The sequence below is a fragment of the Orycteropus afer genome, unplaced genomic scaffold (assembly GCF_000298275.1).
Source record: "Orycteropus afer afer isolate SDZICR_OR568_19922 unplaced genomic scaffold, OryAfe1.0 scaffold00141, whole genome shotgun sequence".
Taxonomy (NCBI): domain Eukaryota; kingdom Metazoa; phylum Chordata; class Mammalia; order Tubulidentata; family Orycteropodidae; genus Orycteropus; species Orycteropus afer.
The window spans coordinates 5,781,048-5,797,462 of NW_006921728.1; the positions used below are offsets into that span (position 1 = coordinate 5,781,048).

At 38.4% G+C, this 16,415-nt stretch overlaps 1 protein-coding gene across 1 annotated transcript in view; it reads left to right on the forward strand.

The window, feature by feature from the left end:
* The window catches only part of ELP2 (elongator acetyltransferase complex subunit 2), a 62,218-nt gene that overhangs the window by 10,250 nt on the left and 35,553 nt on the right, over positions 1 to 16,415 (forward strand). Inside the window, exons 3-8 of the mRNA XM_007945662.2 lie at positions 3,187 to 3,257; positions 10,692 to 10,848; positions 12,025 to 12,102; positions 13,535 to 13,599; positions 15,177 to 15,243; positions 15,915 to 16,055. Coding sequence (XP_007943853.1) covers positions 3,187 to 3,257; positions 10,692 to 10,848; positions 12,025 to 12,102; positions 13,535 to 13,599; positions 15,177 to 15,243; positions 15,915 to 16,055 — 579 coding nt within the window. The remainder of the gene's footprint in view (positions 1 to 3,186; positions 3,258 to 10,691; positions 10,849 to 12,024; positions 12,103 to 13,534; positions 13,600 to 15,176; positions 15,244 to 15,914; positions 16,056 to 16,415) is intronic.

Genomic DNA, 16,415 nt, shown 5'->3' on the forward strand with positions numbered 1-16,415 from the left:
AGGCTTTTATCCCCTTTCTCCTGCTCTTCCGGCCTGCTACTCTGGGCGGGCCTGAGTTTCCCCTCCTCACCTAATCCCTTCCGCTGATTGCTCTTCTGTCTGGGTTCAAGGCTTTCATCCTCTTTCTCCTCTTCCAACCTGCTACTCTCGGCATCCCTGCGTTGTCTCTCCTCACCTGTAACCCTGGGGTTGACTGCTCTTCTGTCCGGGTTCAAGGCTTCTATCCCCTTTCTCCTGCTCTTCCGGCCTGCTACTCTGGTGTCCCTGCGTTGTCTCTCCTCACCTGTAACCCTGGGGCTGACTGCTCTTCTGAAATATTGTTGTTAGGTGCTGTCAAGTCGATTTCAACTCATAGTGACCAACATATGAGTCGATCCCAACTCATACGTATAACAGACCGAAACCCTGCCTGGTCCTACGCCATCCTCACAGTTCGTGCTGTGCTTGAGCCCATTGTCACAGCCACTGTGTCAGTCCGTCTTGTTGAGTATTTTTACCCTTTTGCTCTGACCCTCCACTTTGCCAGGCACGGTATCTTTCTTCAGTGACTGGTGCCTTCTGACAACATCACCAAAGTATGTGAGACAAAGTCTGGCCATTCTTCTTCTTAAGTAGCATTTGGCTGCAATTCTTCCAGGACAGATTTGTTCGTTTTCTGGCAGTCTGTGGTATTTTCAGCATTCTCTGCCAATGCCACAATTCAAAAGCAGCAGTTCTTTTTTTATCTTCTTTATTCATTGTCCAGCTTTCACATGCATATAAGGCATTTGAAAACACCATGGTTTCAGTTAGGTGCATCTTAGTCTTCAAAGTGACATCTTTGGTCTCTTCAACACTTTAAACAGGTCTTTTGCAGCAGATTGGCCTAGTGCAGTACAATGTCTGATTTTTTGACTGCTGCTTTCATGAGTATTTATTGTGGATGCAAGTAAAAGGAAATCCCTGACAACTTCAGTCTTTTCTCCAATTATCATGATGTTGCTTGTTGGCCCACTTGTGACAATTTTCATTTTCTTTATGTTGAGGTATAACCTGCAAGAGCTGGAACCTGATGAGACCAAGCTGTTTCTTCCAGTTTTGCAAGTTTGCCTTCACTTTTCTGTCACTCATTTCAGTGGAAAATGATTGAGTTTGCCTTCTCTGACACTTTTCTGCCTTACGCAGGTTCTGGCTTTCACAGTTTACTATAGTATAAGAGACTCCTGAGATCAAAAAGTTTGAGAACTGCTGGACTGGATTATCTCTAAGAGTCTTTCATCTCTATATTCTTACACTTCAGAATTAATTAATTAGCACATTGATTGCTTTTACATGGTGCTTCCAAAATCTTACGGAATTTCCTCAACTATAGGATCACTATGAGTTAGAATTGTCTTGAGAGCAACAGGTTTTGTTTTCTTAAACATACCTATTGCAATATTCAGTCGGAACCCTGGTGGCACAGTGATTAAAGCCCTTGGCTGCTAAATGAAAAGTTTGGTGGTTCAAACCTGTCAGCTGCTCCACAGGCGAAAGATGTGGCAGTCTACTTTGGTAAAGATTTATATCCTTGGAAACCCGATGGGGCAGTTCTGCACTGTCCTATAGGGTGGATGTGAGTCAGAATTGATGGCAAAGAGTTTGGTTTGGTTTTGGTTTATTATAGTATCCTTATTGGACCTAAGTTTATTATTCATTCAGATATTTGAGTGCCTTCGGAATCAAGCACAAATTGAGTATTTCCTCTGTTAGACTTTGCTATGATTTTAACTGTGACATTAAAAATTTTAACAAGCTACTAATTAAAGTTGGTAACACAAGATGTATTAGATTAGTGAAATCCATTAAAGAGTACAAAGGATGGTTATTGGTGTGGATATTAAAACACAATTGTAATTATGTTATTGTCATCAAATTACATCAAAGACTATTTGCATCTCAGTATAGGAATTCATTATAAAATACTAATCTGACCTATATATTTTGTTTTCCACGTAAACAGGTTGTATGAAATGAACGCTTGTGTATCACTGTGATCTGTAACAATTATTCATTTCCTCTAAGAATAAGGTCCCACCTCCAAATAATTTCAAAATACCCCTTCTAACCCACGACATACAACATTTTAATACCATTCATACTCTTAACATGTCTGATGTTTAACAAATTTCATGTACCTTATCATACTTATTCTCAGAATCATATGGTTAAGTAAGTGGCTTGGTATCTGTGGCATGAAGAAATTAAAAGCCAAGACCACACTTGTCAGGCAGCAGCATTGGGACTTGAACCTGAAACATCTAAGTACAAATCTTATGTTCCTTAGACTATACTCTACTTTCTTTTTCTAAATAAATATCTAGAACCTAAGCCAGAAGAAACAAATAAATGGAAAATCAAAACTATGTTTTCTCCCTCCCCCTTTTTTGGTTCTTATTTCTTGTTCTTCTATTATCAGTAAGTTATGAATGTTTAAAAGAGCTATTTTGAAAGATATGTCTGATTTCAAATATAGGTATCATATACTTAGTAACAGCAGTTGACTATATAGCATTATGTAAAGCATTTAGAGTTCTCAATGAAGTAAGATATGCCTAGCTGTCAATATTTAATGTTATTCCTACCAAAAGTGTTTACCCTGATCATGAGGAAATAATCAGACAAATCGAAATTGAGGGACATTTTGCAAAGCAACTGGCCTGGACTCTCATTGTCACTAAAAAAGAGAGCTTGGAAACTATTCTAAATGAAAGAGACAAAAATGCACAATGATTCTTGGTTAGATTCTGGATCCAAAAAAGTGTCATAAAAGACATTAGGACAAATGAAGAAATTGTAATATGGACCGTGTGTTGTGTAATAATACTGTCAGTGCTATAATCATTGAATGTGTTAATTATAGCATGATAATATAGAAGAGTGTCCTAATTCTTAGGAGATAATATGGTAAAGTGTTTGCACATCAGAGGTCATGCTATCTGCAACTTACTCTCAAGTGGTTTAGGGGAAAAAATGTGTGTGTGTCTATGCGTGCATATATAGAGCAGGAAGCTATTAAGTACCTCCCTCTATGACAAAATGTTACATGCTGGTGAATTTAGGTAAAGGGTATATAGGTATTTTAAAACTTTTCTGTAGCTTTGAAATTTTTTGTAATAGCTGGGGAAAAAAGTAAAATATATATACCAAAATATAATTTTGTTTCAGCTCCTTCAACAGAATTAATTTCTGGAGGATCCGATAATCAAGTGATTCACTGGGAAATAGAAGATAACCAGGTTGGTGGCAAGTTTATGGTTATAAGAAATGACTTTTTTGAGGCATTCATTTGTTCATGTGTTCATTTGGAGAGACTTTTGAGGCTCCAGAGTTAGGTTGGCGTGGATCTTCCACAGTGCCCTAGGGTGGGTTCAAACAGATAATCTTTGGGTCACTAGCTGAGTGCAGACCATCTGTGCCACCTAGGGACCTTAAGAAAAGACTGTTTTATGTACATTTATTTTCATTTGCAACTTTTAAAAAAATTCTGCTTCTTTCTTCCTTTATGAAGTTTCCTCATTCTTGCTTATCAGTAGTCCAGATCCTGAATCTCTGGATTTCACTGGCTATGTGAAAATTCTCATTTCTCTAATTTCTTTTCCCACAGTCATATGTTATCAAACCTGTGAATTTCTAGTCATTTGGAAATAATTTCTTACATGGGCCACTGTTCTTTGTGTTTTCAGTGATGTTGTTGTTGTTAGGTGCTGTCAAGTTAGGTCTGACTCATAGCACCCTGTGCACAACGGAACGAAACACTGCCTGGTCTTGTGCCATCCTCATAGTCGGTGCTGTGCTTGAGCCCATTGTTACAGCCACTGTGTCAGTCCATCTCGTTGAAAGTCTTCCTGCCCTTTAGCAAGTGAGCAAGTGTGATGTCCTCCTTCTTGGACTAGTCCTACCTGATAACATGTCCAAAGTATGTGAGACAAAGTCTTGCCATTCTGCTGTGTTAATAGGGCAGGTAATAGTTAGTAGGGCAGTTAATATGCCCATGTGAATATAGATTGCTTCTATTTGTAAGCAGAGATTGAAAGTGAAAGAAGATGTAGATGAGTCAGAGTCCTTGTATTTGTTAATCATGAACATAGTTTTGAAGGTAAAATGTACTGAAATAAATGAAGCACAAGGCTGGCTCTGTGGTTTTGAACAAAACCTAACTCATTGCTCTTGAGTTGATTCTGACTCATGGTGACCCCACATGTTACAAAGTAGAACTACTCCATAGGATCTTGTTGGCTTTACTCTTTGCAGAAGCAGATCACCAGGCTTTTTTCCATGGCACCAGTGGGTAGGTTTGAACTGCCTTGCTGTTGTTTAGCAGTCACATATGAACTGTTTATGCTATAAGGGACTGCAGGAACCTGGCTTCTTGGGTAGGTGCTCTGAATTGCTGCACCACAATCATAGTGCTCTGAGTCTCAAGAGTTGTGCCTTAATGTATAGGGTGATTTCTTTGGAAGGAATTGAAGGGGTGAGGAATCTAGGTAAAAGAAATAAATGAAATCTCAGATGAGAAAGAAAGCCATTTGCCCCAGGAATGAGTATCCAGTTAAACTGGAGCCTATGATGTCTTTAGGGGAGGACTTTGTTAAGTTTGTTCTGGAGATTATTTGTCTCTTAGGAAATTCATGAAAAAAGGATTTTTTTCACGGGGCCAATGAAATTAGAGAAGCACTGCTTGTATACCCCTTTGAGAGAATCACAACTCACAGAGCATAGTGAAGGCCTTGAAAAATTCTGATGACGGACTCTGCTGACCTTTGTTTAATGAGCTATTCTGAAATATTTTTAATGTCTGAACCATTTTTTTCCTTTAAAATTTTCATCCCTTGAAACTGTAAGAAACACAAGTTTGGGAAATGTTACTAGACAATACACAGGGACAGAAATAGAATAGGAGAAGACAGTGGTAATTTGAGTTAAGAGTTTGTTCTTCATTAGCAGGCATTTGAAAGCATTTGAAGATCAGAGGATCTAAGCGGAAGAGTATGAATATCAAAATAAGATTTAACCCAGCAGTAGTGTGCCAAATTGGGAATAGGAAAAAATATGAAGCCCGGGGCATGGAGTGTAGTTTTGAAGGAAGAATAATTTTAGCGTTGACTGTATATCAAAGGGTGTTTGACGTTGACTGCATATCAAAGGAGTGGCAAGCTGGTGGGTAGGAGAGGGAGTGATCAAGGTGATGAGATTCTTAGGGTCCTGGGAGACAAGTGCTTCAGTAAAGAGAAATAGGCAAATCTTACTCACTTAGGATGAACAGGAAGAAGGATGTGACATTTATTTGTACATGTATCATTAGGGTTGCTGGCCAGACACCTGACTAGTCCTCAGAAATAGAGGGGAAACCTGGGTGGGGATTTGGGAGCCACCTACACTTGAATGAGAACATTCAATGAGTATTGAAAGCCTGGCTCCTGTGAGGTCTGATCTTGACTCAGAAATCCAGAGGGGGAAGTATTTGAGCTCTCATTTTTTGAGACCTTGAGGTGACAGTGGGGAGATTCTTTTCTCGGTGCTGCCCCAAGCATCTCCTGTCAGTGGAAAAGACTGCCTGCTAAGCAGGCATCTGATGGGCAGGCTGTAAACTTTGACAGGGAGGACTGTGAGGGCTTTCTTCTTGAAGAGGATGAAAGGCATAAAAGAAGGATGAAGGAAGTAAGGATGGGGGGCACACATTGAGAGCTCTTGAAGGCCTTAAAGGTTCCTTCTCACACTTAAACATCTCTGTGCATACAGGTGCTCAGTACACCTTAACTTCTGATAAAAGGAAATGAATCCAAGCTGGTATAAGGACAGATTTGGATCTTTGAACAATGAGCATTTTTAAGAAGCAGGTGAACTTCAGAGATTTCTTCTGTTGTGTGTGTGTGTTCAGATTCTGATGATTTAAATAGAACCCTGCTTGAAATGTGACATTAATAGTTTTAGTAGATAGAATATTTCAGAGGGAAATGTTGTTGTTCTTGTTAATGTGCTGTTGAGTCGGACCCAACTCATAGTGACCTCTCCTGGGGTTGCCAAGGCAGTATCATTACGGAAGTAGATTGCCCAACCTTCCTTCCGAGGAGTGGCTGGTGGGTTTGAACCGCCAGCCTTCTGGTTAGCAATCAAGTGCCTTAGGCACTACCAGTGCTCCTATTTAGAGGGAAATACATAGGCTTTAATGACAAAATTAAAAGTATAAAGCAAAAAATTATATAAACTTTCAAGAGTTAACATTCTGATGAGCATTATTCCAGATTTAGTTATGTGTGTGTGTAATTATGCATAAAAGAGATTGTACTTTATATTGGTATTTCTTTTTAATGTTGCCAAAGGGTCAAGGAGGCTGCATCTTCTGACCTCCTCTAACCCCACAAGGGGAAGACAGAATCACCATCTGTAGCTCAAGGTCTATTTCTGAGAGGCCAGACTTGCCGCCTCCCTCCAGCCCTTTCAAAAACCCTGACACCAACTGTTCCTCCCACAGCACCACCACCTCTCTGCTGGGTTTTGTTAATTTGCTACAGTGGCCACACAGAACTCACAGATTATGGGGTTTATTAGGGAAGCAGTGGGCTACAATTCAAGTTCAGGAACATGCTCCATCTCTCTCAGCCTGCTGTCTTTCAGCCAACAGTCTCTCTCAGTCTCTCTCCCAGCAGTGAGTGTCTCTCTCCCAGCAGTGCATGTGTCTTGCATCTCCCAGCTGGCAGTGAGCAATTCTTTCTGCCTTTATGAGGTCTCCTTTTGAGCCTGTCATAGTGGACAAACTAACCAATCATAATATCAGAATTCTAAACACCTGAGAGAGTGCAAACTTCCCAGAATATTGCTTTGTGCCATTCGCAACAGAAATACCCCAGGTGGATAATGTTAACAATCAGGAGCTCCTCAGTTGCTCATGGCAAATACCACCATGGAGTTTACAAAGACTTATTTATGGCTAGAAAAGCCATACCGGGTAATTTGTTGTTGTTGTTATGTGCCGTCGAGTCGGACCTGATTCATAGCAACCCCTCCTTGGGTTTCTGAGGCAGTATCACTATGGAAGTAGATTGCCCAGCCTTCCTTCTGAGGAGTGGCTTGTGGGTTTGAACCACCAGCCTTCTGGTTAGCAGTCAAGTGCCTTAGGCACTATGCTACCAGAGCTCCTAGGTAATTTACTACACTGCAATTGTTTTCAGAAGTCAAAAGTTAATGATTAAAAGAAGGTACTAGCAAACCAAACCCGCTGTCACTGAGTTCATTCTGACTCATAACAAACCTGTAGGACAGAGTAGAACTGCCCCATAGAATTCCCAAGGCTGTGAATCTTTATGGAAGCAGACTGCCACATCTTTCTCCTGTGGAACAGGTGTTGGGTTCGAACTGCCGGCCTTTTGGTTAGCATCCAAGCACTTTAACCACTGTGCCACAAGGGCTCTTTGAAGTTAGTACAGATCCTTAGAAATGAGTATTACGTTCCTGAATGACAGTTCTGCTAAAGTAAGTGGGGAAACAACTGAGGATGCGTTTGAATACATTCCTTTGTTTCAGCAAACAACAACTTACAGAAGATACCTCCCAGGGAGAGTGATGGTGTCTTTGTTCTCTAGTGTTACTATAACACAAATACCACAAGTGGATGGTTTTAACAAACAAATTTATTTTCTTACAGTTTAGGAGGCTAAAAGTCTGAATTCAGAGTGACGGCTCTAGGGGAAGACTAGGCTAGAAGTCTGAGCTCTAGGGCTGTAGGGCTGAGTGGAAGCTCCTTGACCTTGGGCTTCAGCTCTGCCTTCCAGGCCCACTGGAACAAGCTGGAGGCTTTTTCTGATTTCTGCTGCTGCAAGGGCTGATGAACTCAAGGTTGGCAGGAAAGATAGCAAAGTGTTGTTTCTTAGGCTGTGAATCCCAAGATAAACAGGCAACATGGCAGCCTGCTGGTTTAGATCCAGGAACTGGAGATGATGATCAGCTAAATTCATAATCCCAGAATGAGCAAAAGGCTATACAGCATGTTTACCAAAGCTTCTCTATATATACTGGAAGCAATCCACACCCTGAAGGCAACTTCCCCTCAATTAATTTAATTAATTAGCAGGTCACAGTAATTTCTACTTGGAGGTGATTACACCACATCCAATCTCATCATGGGAAATAATTACATCTAGCTGTCAAGCCACTCAAAATCACAACCCTGCCAAGCTGACACACAACCTGAACTACTACAGATGGAATCTCACACATTTGAAACGGGAAAATGGATCCATGATAGCAGCAGAAGTGATCCTGCAAAGAATAATCTTTTATTGGTGAGCAGATAGACTTGATAAACAAATGGATGTCACATTTCTTTTTGCCATTTTTCCAACACAAAAATGGCAGTTTATCGTTTTCCAGCTGTGATAGTAGTCTGTGATTCTGAAGTTATATCAAAAAATGGAACTCACTGCCATCAAGTTGATTCTGACTAATAACGACCCCCTTTGAGTTTCCAACGTGGTAAATCTTTATGGAAGTAGATTGCCCAGTCTTCCTTCCACAGAGTGGCTGGTGGGTTTGAACTGCCAGCCTTCTGGTTAGCAGTCAAATGCCTTAGGCACTGTACCACCAGAGCTCCTTTCTGGAGTTATATGTGGATGCTTAAAGTAATAGATGAAAGTGTGGTACAGTATAGAATATGTAGTTTCAAAGTACTTTTTCACATATGACCAAAAAAAAATTTAATTTCACAATGAAGAAATCTGTCAGACACCATCTTACCAAGATACCAAGATTAATTTTACTAAAAATGGGACAAATTAATATCATTTACCTCCTGATGAAGCACTTATGTAATGTTACTGTCAAAATGTATGTTCTGAATCAATTCGCGAGGACATATCAGACTGTCCAAAAGAAGGGACATTCTACAAAGCTAGTCTGTGTTATTTTACAGTGTCATTGTCATGAAAGGGAAAGAAAGGCTGAGAAACTCTTCCAGATTAAAGGACACTAGAGAGACATGGTAACTAAATACAATGGACACTATTATGAGATTTTGTTTTCTCTTTTTTCTGTTTATTATCAGTATAAACTAATGGTTCTGTACTTTTCCTCCAGCAAAAAGGACACAGGGCAGCATTTTCTGACTTCCTCTAACTTTACAAGGGGGGGAGACAAAATCACCATCAGCAGTCTAAGGCTTATTCCTATGATGCCAGACATGCCACCACCCTCCCATCTTTTTACCATTTCTGACACCAACCATCCCTCCCATGGTACTCACTACTTCTTTGCTGGGTTCGATAATTTGTTGCAGTGGCCACACAGAACTCATAGACAAACTTAAGATTGCGGGGTTTATTAGGGAAGTAACAGGCTACAATTCAGGTTCAGGAACACTCTCAGGATACAATTCATTGATCAGGACAGTCTCCCGTCTGCTACGTACTCAGGTATGCCTCTCTGGCCTTGGTTCCTGGGCCTGGCCTCTACCCTCCTCAGGCAAGTGTTAAAGCCCTTTTAGCTCTGCCAATAGGTTCATCTAGGTGCACCCCTACTCTTCCATCAAGCCTCCTGCCCAAAGGCACTCAGCTTTTTCACTCATGGACCGATAAGTCTGCTGCTCTGTCTCATGCTTCTTGGTTCCACTGCTGCCATTTCTCACTAGTTATCTCTGCTGGTTGTCTCTGCCATCTCTCTGCCAAGGAGGTCCAGGGCAGGGATCCCGGGTCCAAGGATGTACTCCACTCCACCTCTGGCTCTTTTCTCTTGAGGGCAATGAGATCCCCCTCTTCTGCCTCTAGAAGGGCTCATTTTAAGCCTAGCAGAATGACAGATCTAATCAATCCCCACATTAGAGTTCCATACACCTTATTTGCATGGTCTCACCCACAAGGGTGCAATGTGTCTTACTTATGTCATTAGCAGACTATCCAGTCCCCTTGGTAGGTCAAGCATTCTTACATTTTCATAGTTCCACCCAGTAATCTGGGGGAGTCACAAGGACGATGGCTAGAAAAGCCATTCCAAATAATTCACTACACTGGACTCTCCCCAGTGGACTGGAATTCATCACTGTCATTATTCAGTTTTTTGTTTAAATTGTCCTAGATGTTGTCAATGGGCTATACTTTTTTTCTACATTTCTCTTCCACCTATTTGATATGGCCTCATCATTGTTTATAGACAGCAAGCATCAGTAGTGTCTTGGGACATCTAGTATAAACAGCAGTATGTATTTAAAAATAACTCTAATGTTCTTGGTTTTTGAACTCTTATAGATACATATATTTATTTATTCACCAGGATCACAGACATCTTTCCATGGTAATGACATGTTTATAGTGTCCAATTTGTTCAGTACAGTGTATGTCTACTACAATTTATTTAATCATTTTCTTATGAAACTTATTGTGATTTTTTTACTATAAGCAATGTGATGGATATCTTTATATATGTCTTTTTTTAATATACTTGTGCTGTTATCTACTCAGGATACATTCTTACATGTGAAATTATTGTCTATGTATATTTTGTGTGTTGGTAATATGGTTAGTTGATTTTCTTAAATGGAATTTTACATTACCCTCAATTGAAAAGAACCTATTTCTGGGTCAGAAATTTTAATAGCCCCTTCAATCCTGTGATTCCAGTTAAATACGGTGAAATTGATCATTACTTTTTTAATTATAATGTTTTTATCATTCCTTCTGGTTCAGCTTTTAAAAGCAGTCCCTCTCCAAGGCCATGAAGGACCTGTTAATTCAGTGTGTGCTGTTTACCAGAGGAGGGCATCAGACGTCACATCACACACATTGATGGTTTCTGCGGCTTCAGATTCAACTGTTCGAATCTGGTCTAAAACGGGTTCAGAAGGTAAGTTTGGGAACAGATTATATAACCCAGACAAGGCAAAATAGTTAAATGAATGACAACTTGAAGAGCATGTATTTTAAGTTTTTCAAACTTTTAAGTAGCTTTATAAATGTTCTCATTCTGTTTTTTAAATATATATAATTTATTTTTTGTAGTTGAGAATATACATAGCAAAACATACATTGATTCAAGAATTTCTACATGCTCAGTTTAGTCACATTGATTATATTCTTGGAAATGTGCAACCATTCCCATCCTCCTTTTCTGAGTTGTTCCCAATTAACATAAACTCATTGCCCCCTAAGGTTCCTGTCTAACCTTTTGAGTTGCTGTTGTCAATTTGATCCCAAATAGATAGATCTTTAAAGAGCACAATGCTCAAGGCAGGGATTCTTTACTAACCAAAACCAAACTCATTGCTGCCGAGTTGATTCGACTCATAGCGACCCCTCCTTGGGTTTTCAAGGCAGTATCACTTTGGAGAGAGCTCTGGTGGTATAGTGCCAAGGCATTTGATTGCTAACCAGAAGACTGGTGGTTCAAACCCACCAGCCACTCCTCAGAAGGAAGGTTGGACAATCTACTTCTGTAGTGATACTGCCTTGGAAACCCAAGGAGAGGTCGTTATGAATCAGACCCAATTTGATGGCAATGGATTATCACTATGGAAATAGACTGCCCAACATTCTTTCCAAAGAGTGGCTGGTGGATTTGAACCACCAGCTTTCTGGTTAGCAGTCAAATGGCTTAGGCACTACAGTTAGCTAAACTGTTGTTTGCTATTAAGAAGACTTCAGGTGATATTTTTGGTTTAAGGTCCAAAATGTTAAAATTCCTATCTTATTTATTGTTTTCTTTTGTACTTTTTCAAAATTCCTCTATACCAAACTGTTTGTCAATTTAAGTTTCTTCATATGTCAATATAAGTTTTTCATAAGTCATTTTGATCATTGTAACCCTGTTAAAAATTGGCCATTTTAATTCACATAATGATGTTTATGTTTGTAGGAGAGTCATTGTTGCCTCACATCTAGTTTTTGGGCTTTTTCTTCTCTCTGTTAGCTCAGGATTAACTCTTACCTCCCTGCTGACCCCCAGGGCTGTAATGATGCTACCCAGCCCCTCTAGGTAGATAAGCTGAGTTAGTTGTTCATGGTGTTTTGTATTATTTCTCAGTAATATGCCTTCAGACCTTGGACTTTGGAAATGGATTTGCTCTGACTCTCTCCTTATCTTTTTTGCCTGACACTGATGGTGAGTATTCTGTTAAGTATATTAAGAACAATATGTTTGTATATTTAAAAGAAGTGTTTTGGTCTCAGGGTTGTACCTAAATGTTTCCATGAAACAAGTTGAGAGGTAGCTAACATAACTTTTGACTTAGAATATTAATGATCTGAGTTAAGGGAAATTATTAGAAATGTTGGTAGCTGTTGAAAATTTAAGTGACTTAATACAAACTCAGGTTGATGTTATTTATGAAATATATTGTGAATGTATATATCTAATTTGGTGAAATTATTTAATTCTTTAGAAGATGAAGGTATCAAAAACAAAATAACCAATCAAACTCAACTGCTGTCAAGTCGATTTGACTCAGCAACCCCTCCTTGTGAAGGTATGGGGTAAAGTGAAAGACAGAAAATACTGATGGTGGACTATGTGAGCATTTCTCTCAAGATCATAGCCACTTCACATCCCACATATTGACAGTTTGCCTAAGACCACTTAAATTTTCCAAACAGAAAAGTTTCTTTTGTTCTGAAAGTCAGTCTCTTTGCCTCTTCAGTTACATAGGAACCAGACTTAGACTGAGACAGAGAGAGACAGGGCTCAGAAGCCTCCGCCTCTTTTGTCCTCTGCGACAGGAGCTGTGATCTCATGTTATGCTTCTCCTTAGTGTGAGGGCTATCTGGGAGGAGGAATTACACACCTGGTTTCAAAACAGAGCAATTTCTTTTCCTCTGCCTTGAGTCCAAAACATGGTATTTTAAGTTGGCTTAAAATGTATTTGAAAAATATCCTTAATGGCAAGAATTTTTTTTTTTTTTTTTTACAGAATTCCTTTGTTAATCTGTGCTCCAGACTCATAGGGCTGTCCTTTGCTGTTGTGAATTACTTTTCTATCTTATTAAAGAAAACTAATTTAACATTTGTACCTTTTCTGGCTTTTTTAACCATATATTTAATAACATGCTTTTTTATCTTGTTCTCTGACTGTTTTATGAATTTTGTTTTTTAATTGAAATCACAAGCAAAATATAAGATCCTCAAAGTAACAAACATCTTATACCCTTAAATCTTTCTGTAACATCTGTGATGCTGGACTCATAATAGCTCTTTTATTATTCTGTTGAACTGACAACTTTTCATCTTGGTCTTCTGACTTAGAAGGTGAAAATATCCCTTCCCTGCATCTCTCTGACCATTACGTCTATCATAAACAGCATAGAATGGAGGGGGAAGCACTCTCAGTTTATTAAAAATCGTTCTTTGTCAAGTAACCATTTAATAATAAAACCATTTTATTCCTGTAGATGTTTATTCAGCATTGCCAATTTATTTGGAAATTGGTAGTATAGGAAGTAGAATCAGGATTCTTTGCTTAGCACTCAGAATCCAGCATAGGCAGTAGATACTCACAACACGTGATGGAATACTTACAGTGGAACCTTTTTTCCCCCAGTACCAGTACTAGCATGTGGTGATGACGACTGCAAAATTCACTTACTTGTTCAACAGAATGATCAGGTAATTAATTATGTTTAATAAGACACTAGAATTATGTTCTTATTGATTACTTAATTCAGACTATTTCCAGATTTTAAAGTCTTAAGGCTTTTCTAATCAAAACAAAATAAGAGGAGAGTCTTGTTTGACAATCCTCTCACAGATGATTCCTCACTCTCTTGTTTGAATTTCATGTAACTGTTGCTTAGGTCACCAAGCCCACAGTTGTTTTGGGGGGAAAAGGGTCAGTAGGTGAGAGAATGAGATTGTCTAGTAGTGTTTTTGTTTTACGATTTTCCCCTTAAAATTTTTATATGACGTATAATACACCTACAGTGAAATACTCCCTGACAGTTGTTAAAAATTTTAAATGAGGTATAATATACCTAAGTAGCCCTGCTGACATAGTGGTTAAAGCACTCAGCTGCTAAGCAAAAGGTTAGTGGTTCAAACCCACCAGCCACTCCATGGGAGAAAGATGTGTCAGTCTGCTTCCATAAAGATTTACAGCCTTGGAAACCATATGGGGCTGTTCTACTCTGTCATGGTCACTATGAGTTGGAAATGACTCAATGGATGTTTGGATTTTGTTGTTGTTGTTCTATTTTATAATAATACACCTGTAGTGAAGTGTCCCTGGTAGTATTGATTTACCTTTCTGAGCTGTACCTATACTTACAGTGGTTAATCTAAATAGGGACACATTTGTTTCAGAAAAGGGGTTGGGTAACTATGCTCATTTATTTAATAATGGGATTATTTATTTATTTGCATTCTGTAAGAAAGGATAAAAATATGAAACTAATTAGCTTTTTTCTACATTGTGTCCTCAGCATGTCATTTTACCTCATGAACATTTAGAGTTTTTAAGGTCTATAGATGTTATATTTTAATATACTCAGGGTTGCTCAGCTGGATGATTTAGATTTTATACAGGTTTCCCTTACTATCTGAAAATAAAGCATTCCTGTGAAATCATTTATAAGTTGAAATGGCATAAAATGAAGAAGCAATTACCACTAATTTATATGGGAAAAATTTTGAGCATTCACAGACTCAAATAATAACCTACAGAATCAAACTAAGTAACACATAAAGCCTAAAACAACACTAATACGTAGTGCTCACAGACATGGTTGAAAACTGGCAGCTTGCTGTTGAGATGCTGTCCAAGTTCCCGGGTGGTTCCTGGGGAAGGAGATTGACGATGCCACTCTTGCTGCCGGAGCTGCAGGCTGCCTCTTTAATGGCTCGCTGCAAAACAGACCCTGAACTCACTTTTCACATTTTTCTGTAACGGTGAAAATTGTCCTCAGATTTCTTTCAGTTAGCGAAAACAGGTATTAATGTAGGTTTTTCATGAAAGTGAAATGTCATAAAGTGAACTTTTGAAAAGTAGGGGTACCTGTTTTATAAGGTGTTTTTGTTTCTACTTGAGTCCTTGAGTCTTTTATCCTAAGTCTAATGAGGTAGTGTTCCCAATAAAAATTGATGCAATAGAGCTGGCTGAGACCAGTCACTAGTATGAATGAGGTCATTAATATTCAAGAAATTGTTAAATTCTTACATTAAACCTGATGATTTTGTTTTCTTACTAGTTTCAGAAAGTTCTTTTTCTCTGTGGACATGAGGATTGGATAAGAGGCGTGGAATGGGCAATCTTTGGTCAGTATGAGATTTTGTTGTGACAAATGATGGGGCCAAGTATATGTAATTTCCAAGAAAGCAGTCTCTTTTATGTTTTAATTTTATAATTTTCTTTGTAAATTAATTTTTTATATTGTCCCAATTAGGTAAGAGATTATTTTTCTCTTATATTAACTTTTAAGAAGCTTTGGTGGCATAGTGGAGAAGGCATTTGGCTGCTAACCAGAAAGTCGGTGGTTCAAACCCACTAGTTGTTCTACGGAAGGAAGATGGGACAATCTTCTTCCGTAAATATTTACAGCCTTGGAAACCCAATGGGGGTTGTGAGTCAGAATCAATTCATATTAATCGGGGTGATAGAGGATGGAGCAAGTTGATGTTTCTAAGATGCTACCGAAAAATAAAGAGAGAGCTGACACAAGCTGACCCTTCCTCATGCATACGTGACTGAAAAGTTCTCTAGAACTTACAGACTGTGTATAAGAGTACCATGTGTTATAAATATTTATTAGTGTTGTATATATATTAATGTTAATGAAAAGAAAGGTAGGTAAATGCATACAAGATAAGAAAGCAGTGGATAATATTTTTGGAAAATTAGAAATGTGCAAATTGTAGAAGAGAAAGTTTTATACCTAAGTTTAAGATATAATGTTTTAAAAAGTAACAAAATTTGTTTTTATATTTAGGTAGAGGTCTTTTCCTAGCAAGCTGTTCACAAGATTGTCTGATAAGAATATGGAGGCTATATATAAAATCGACATCTTTAGAAATGCAAGATGATGATAATATAAGACTGAAGGAAAATACTTTCACTATAGAAAATGAAAGTGAGTAATGAAAATATTTGATGTAGCTGTAGTTGGCTTTCTTAGCTAGTTCAAAAATTTGTATCACCCAACACCTGTGTGAGGGTTAGTTTTTCAGAAGTGTCAGATCCCTGCCTAAAATTGATAATATGAATTTTTCCTTTTTAATTTTCTGTATGAAGATGAGTCATTTTCTGTATATGTAACTTGGTTTTCTTATAAGCAATTACTAGGTTTTTTTTTTTTAATTTCTGAAAATAATGTTTAATGTTCTCTCAGAAATTGTTTAAATGTTAACAAATTGTCAGTTTTAGCATGGGAACAACTTATTTTTATCATCCTTAGAATTTTTTGAAATCTCATTAATCTTAAATAGATGTA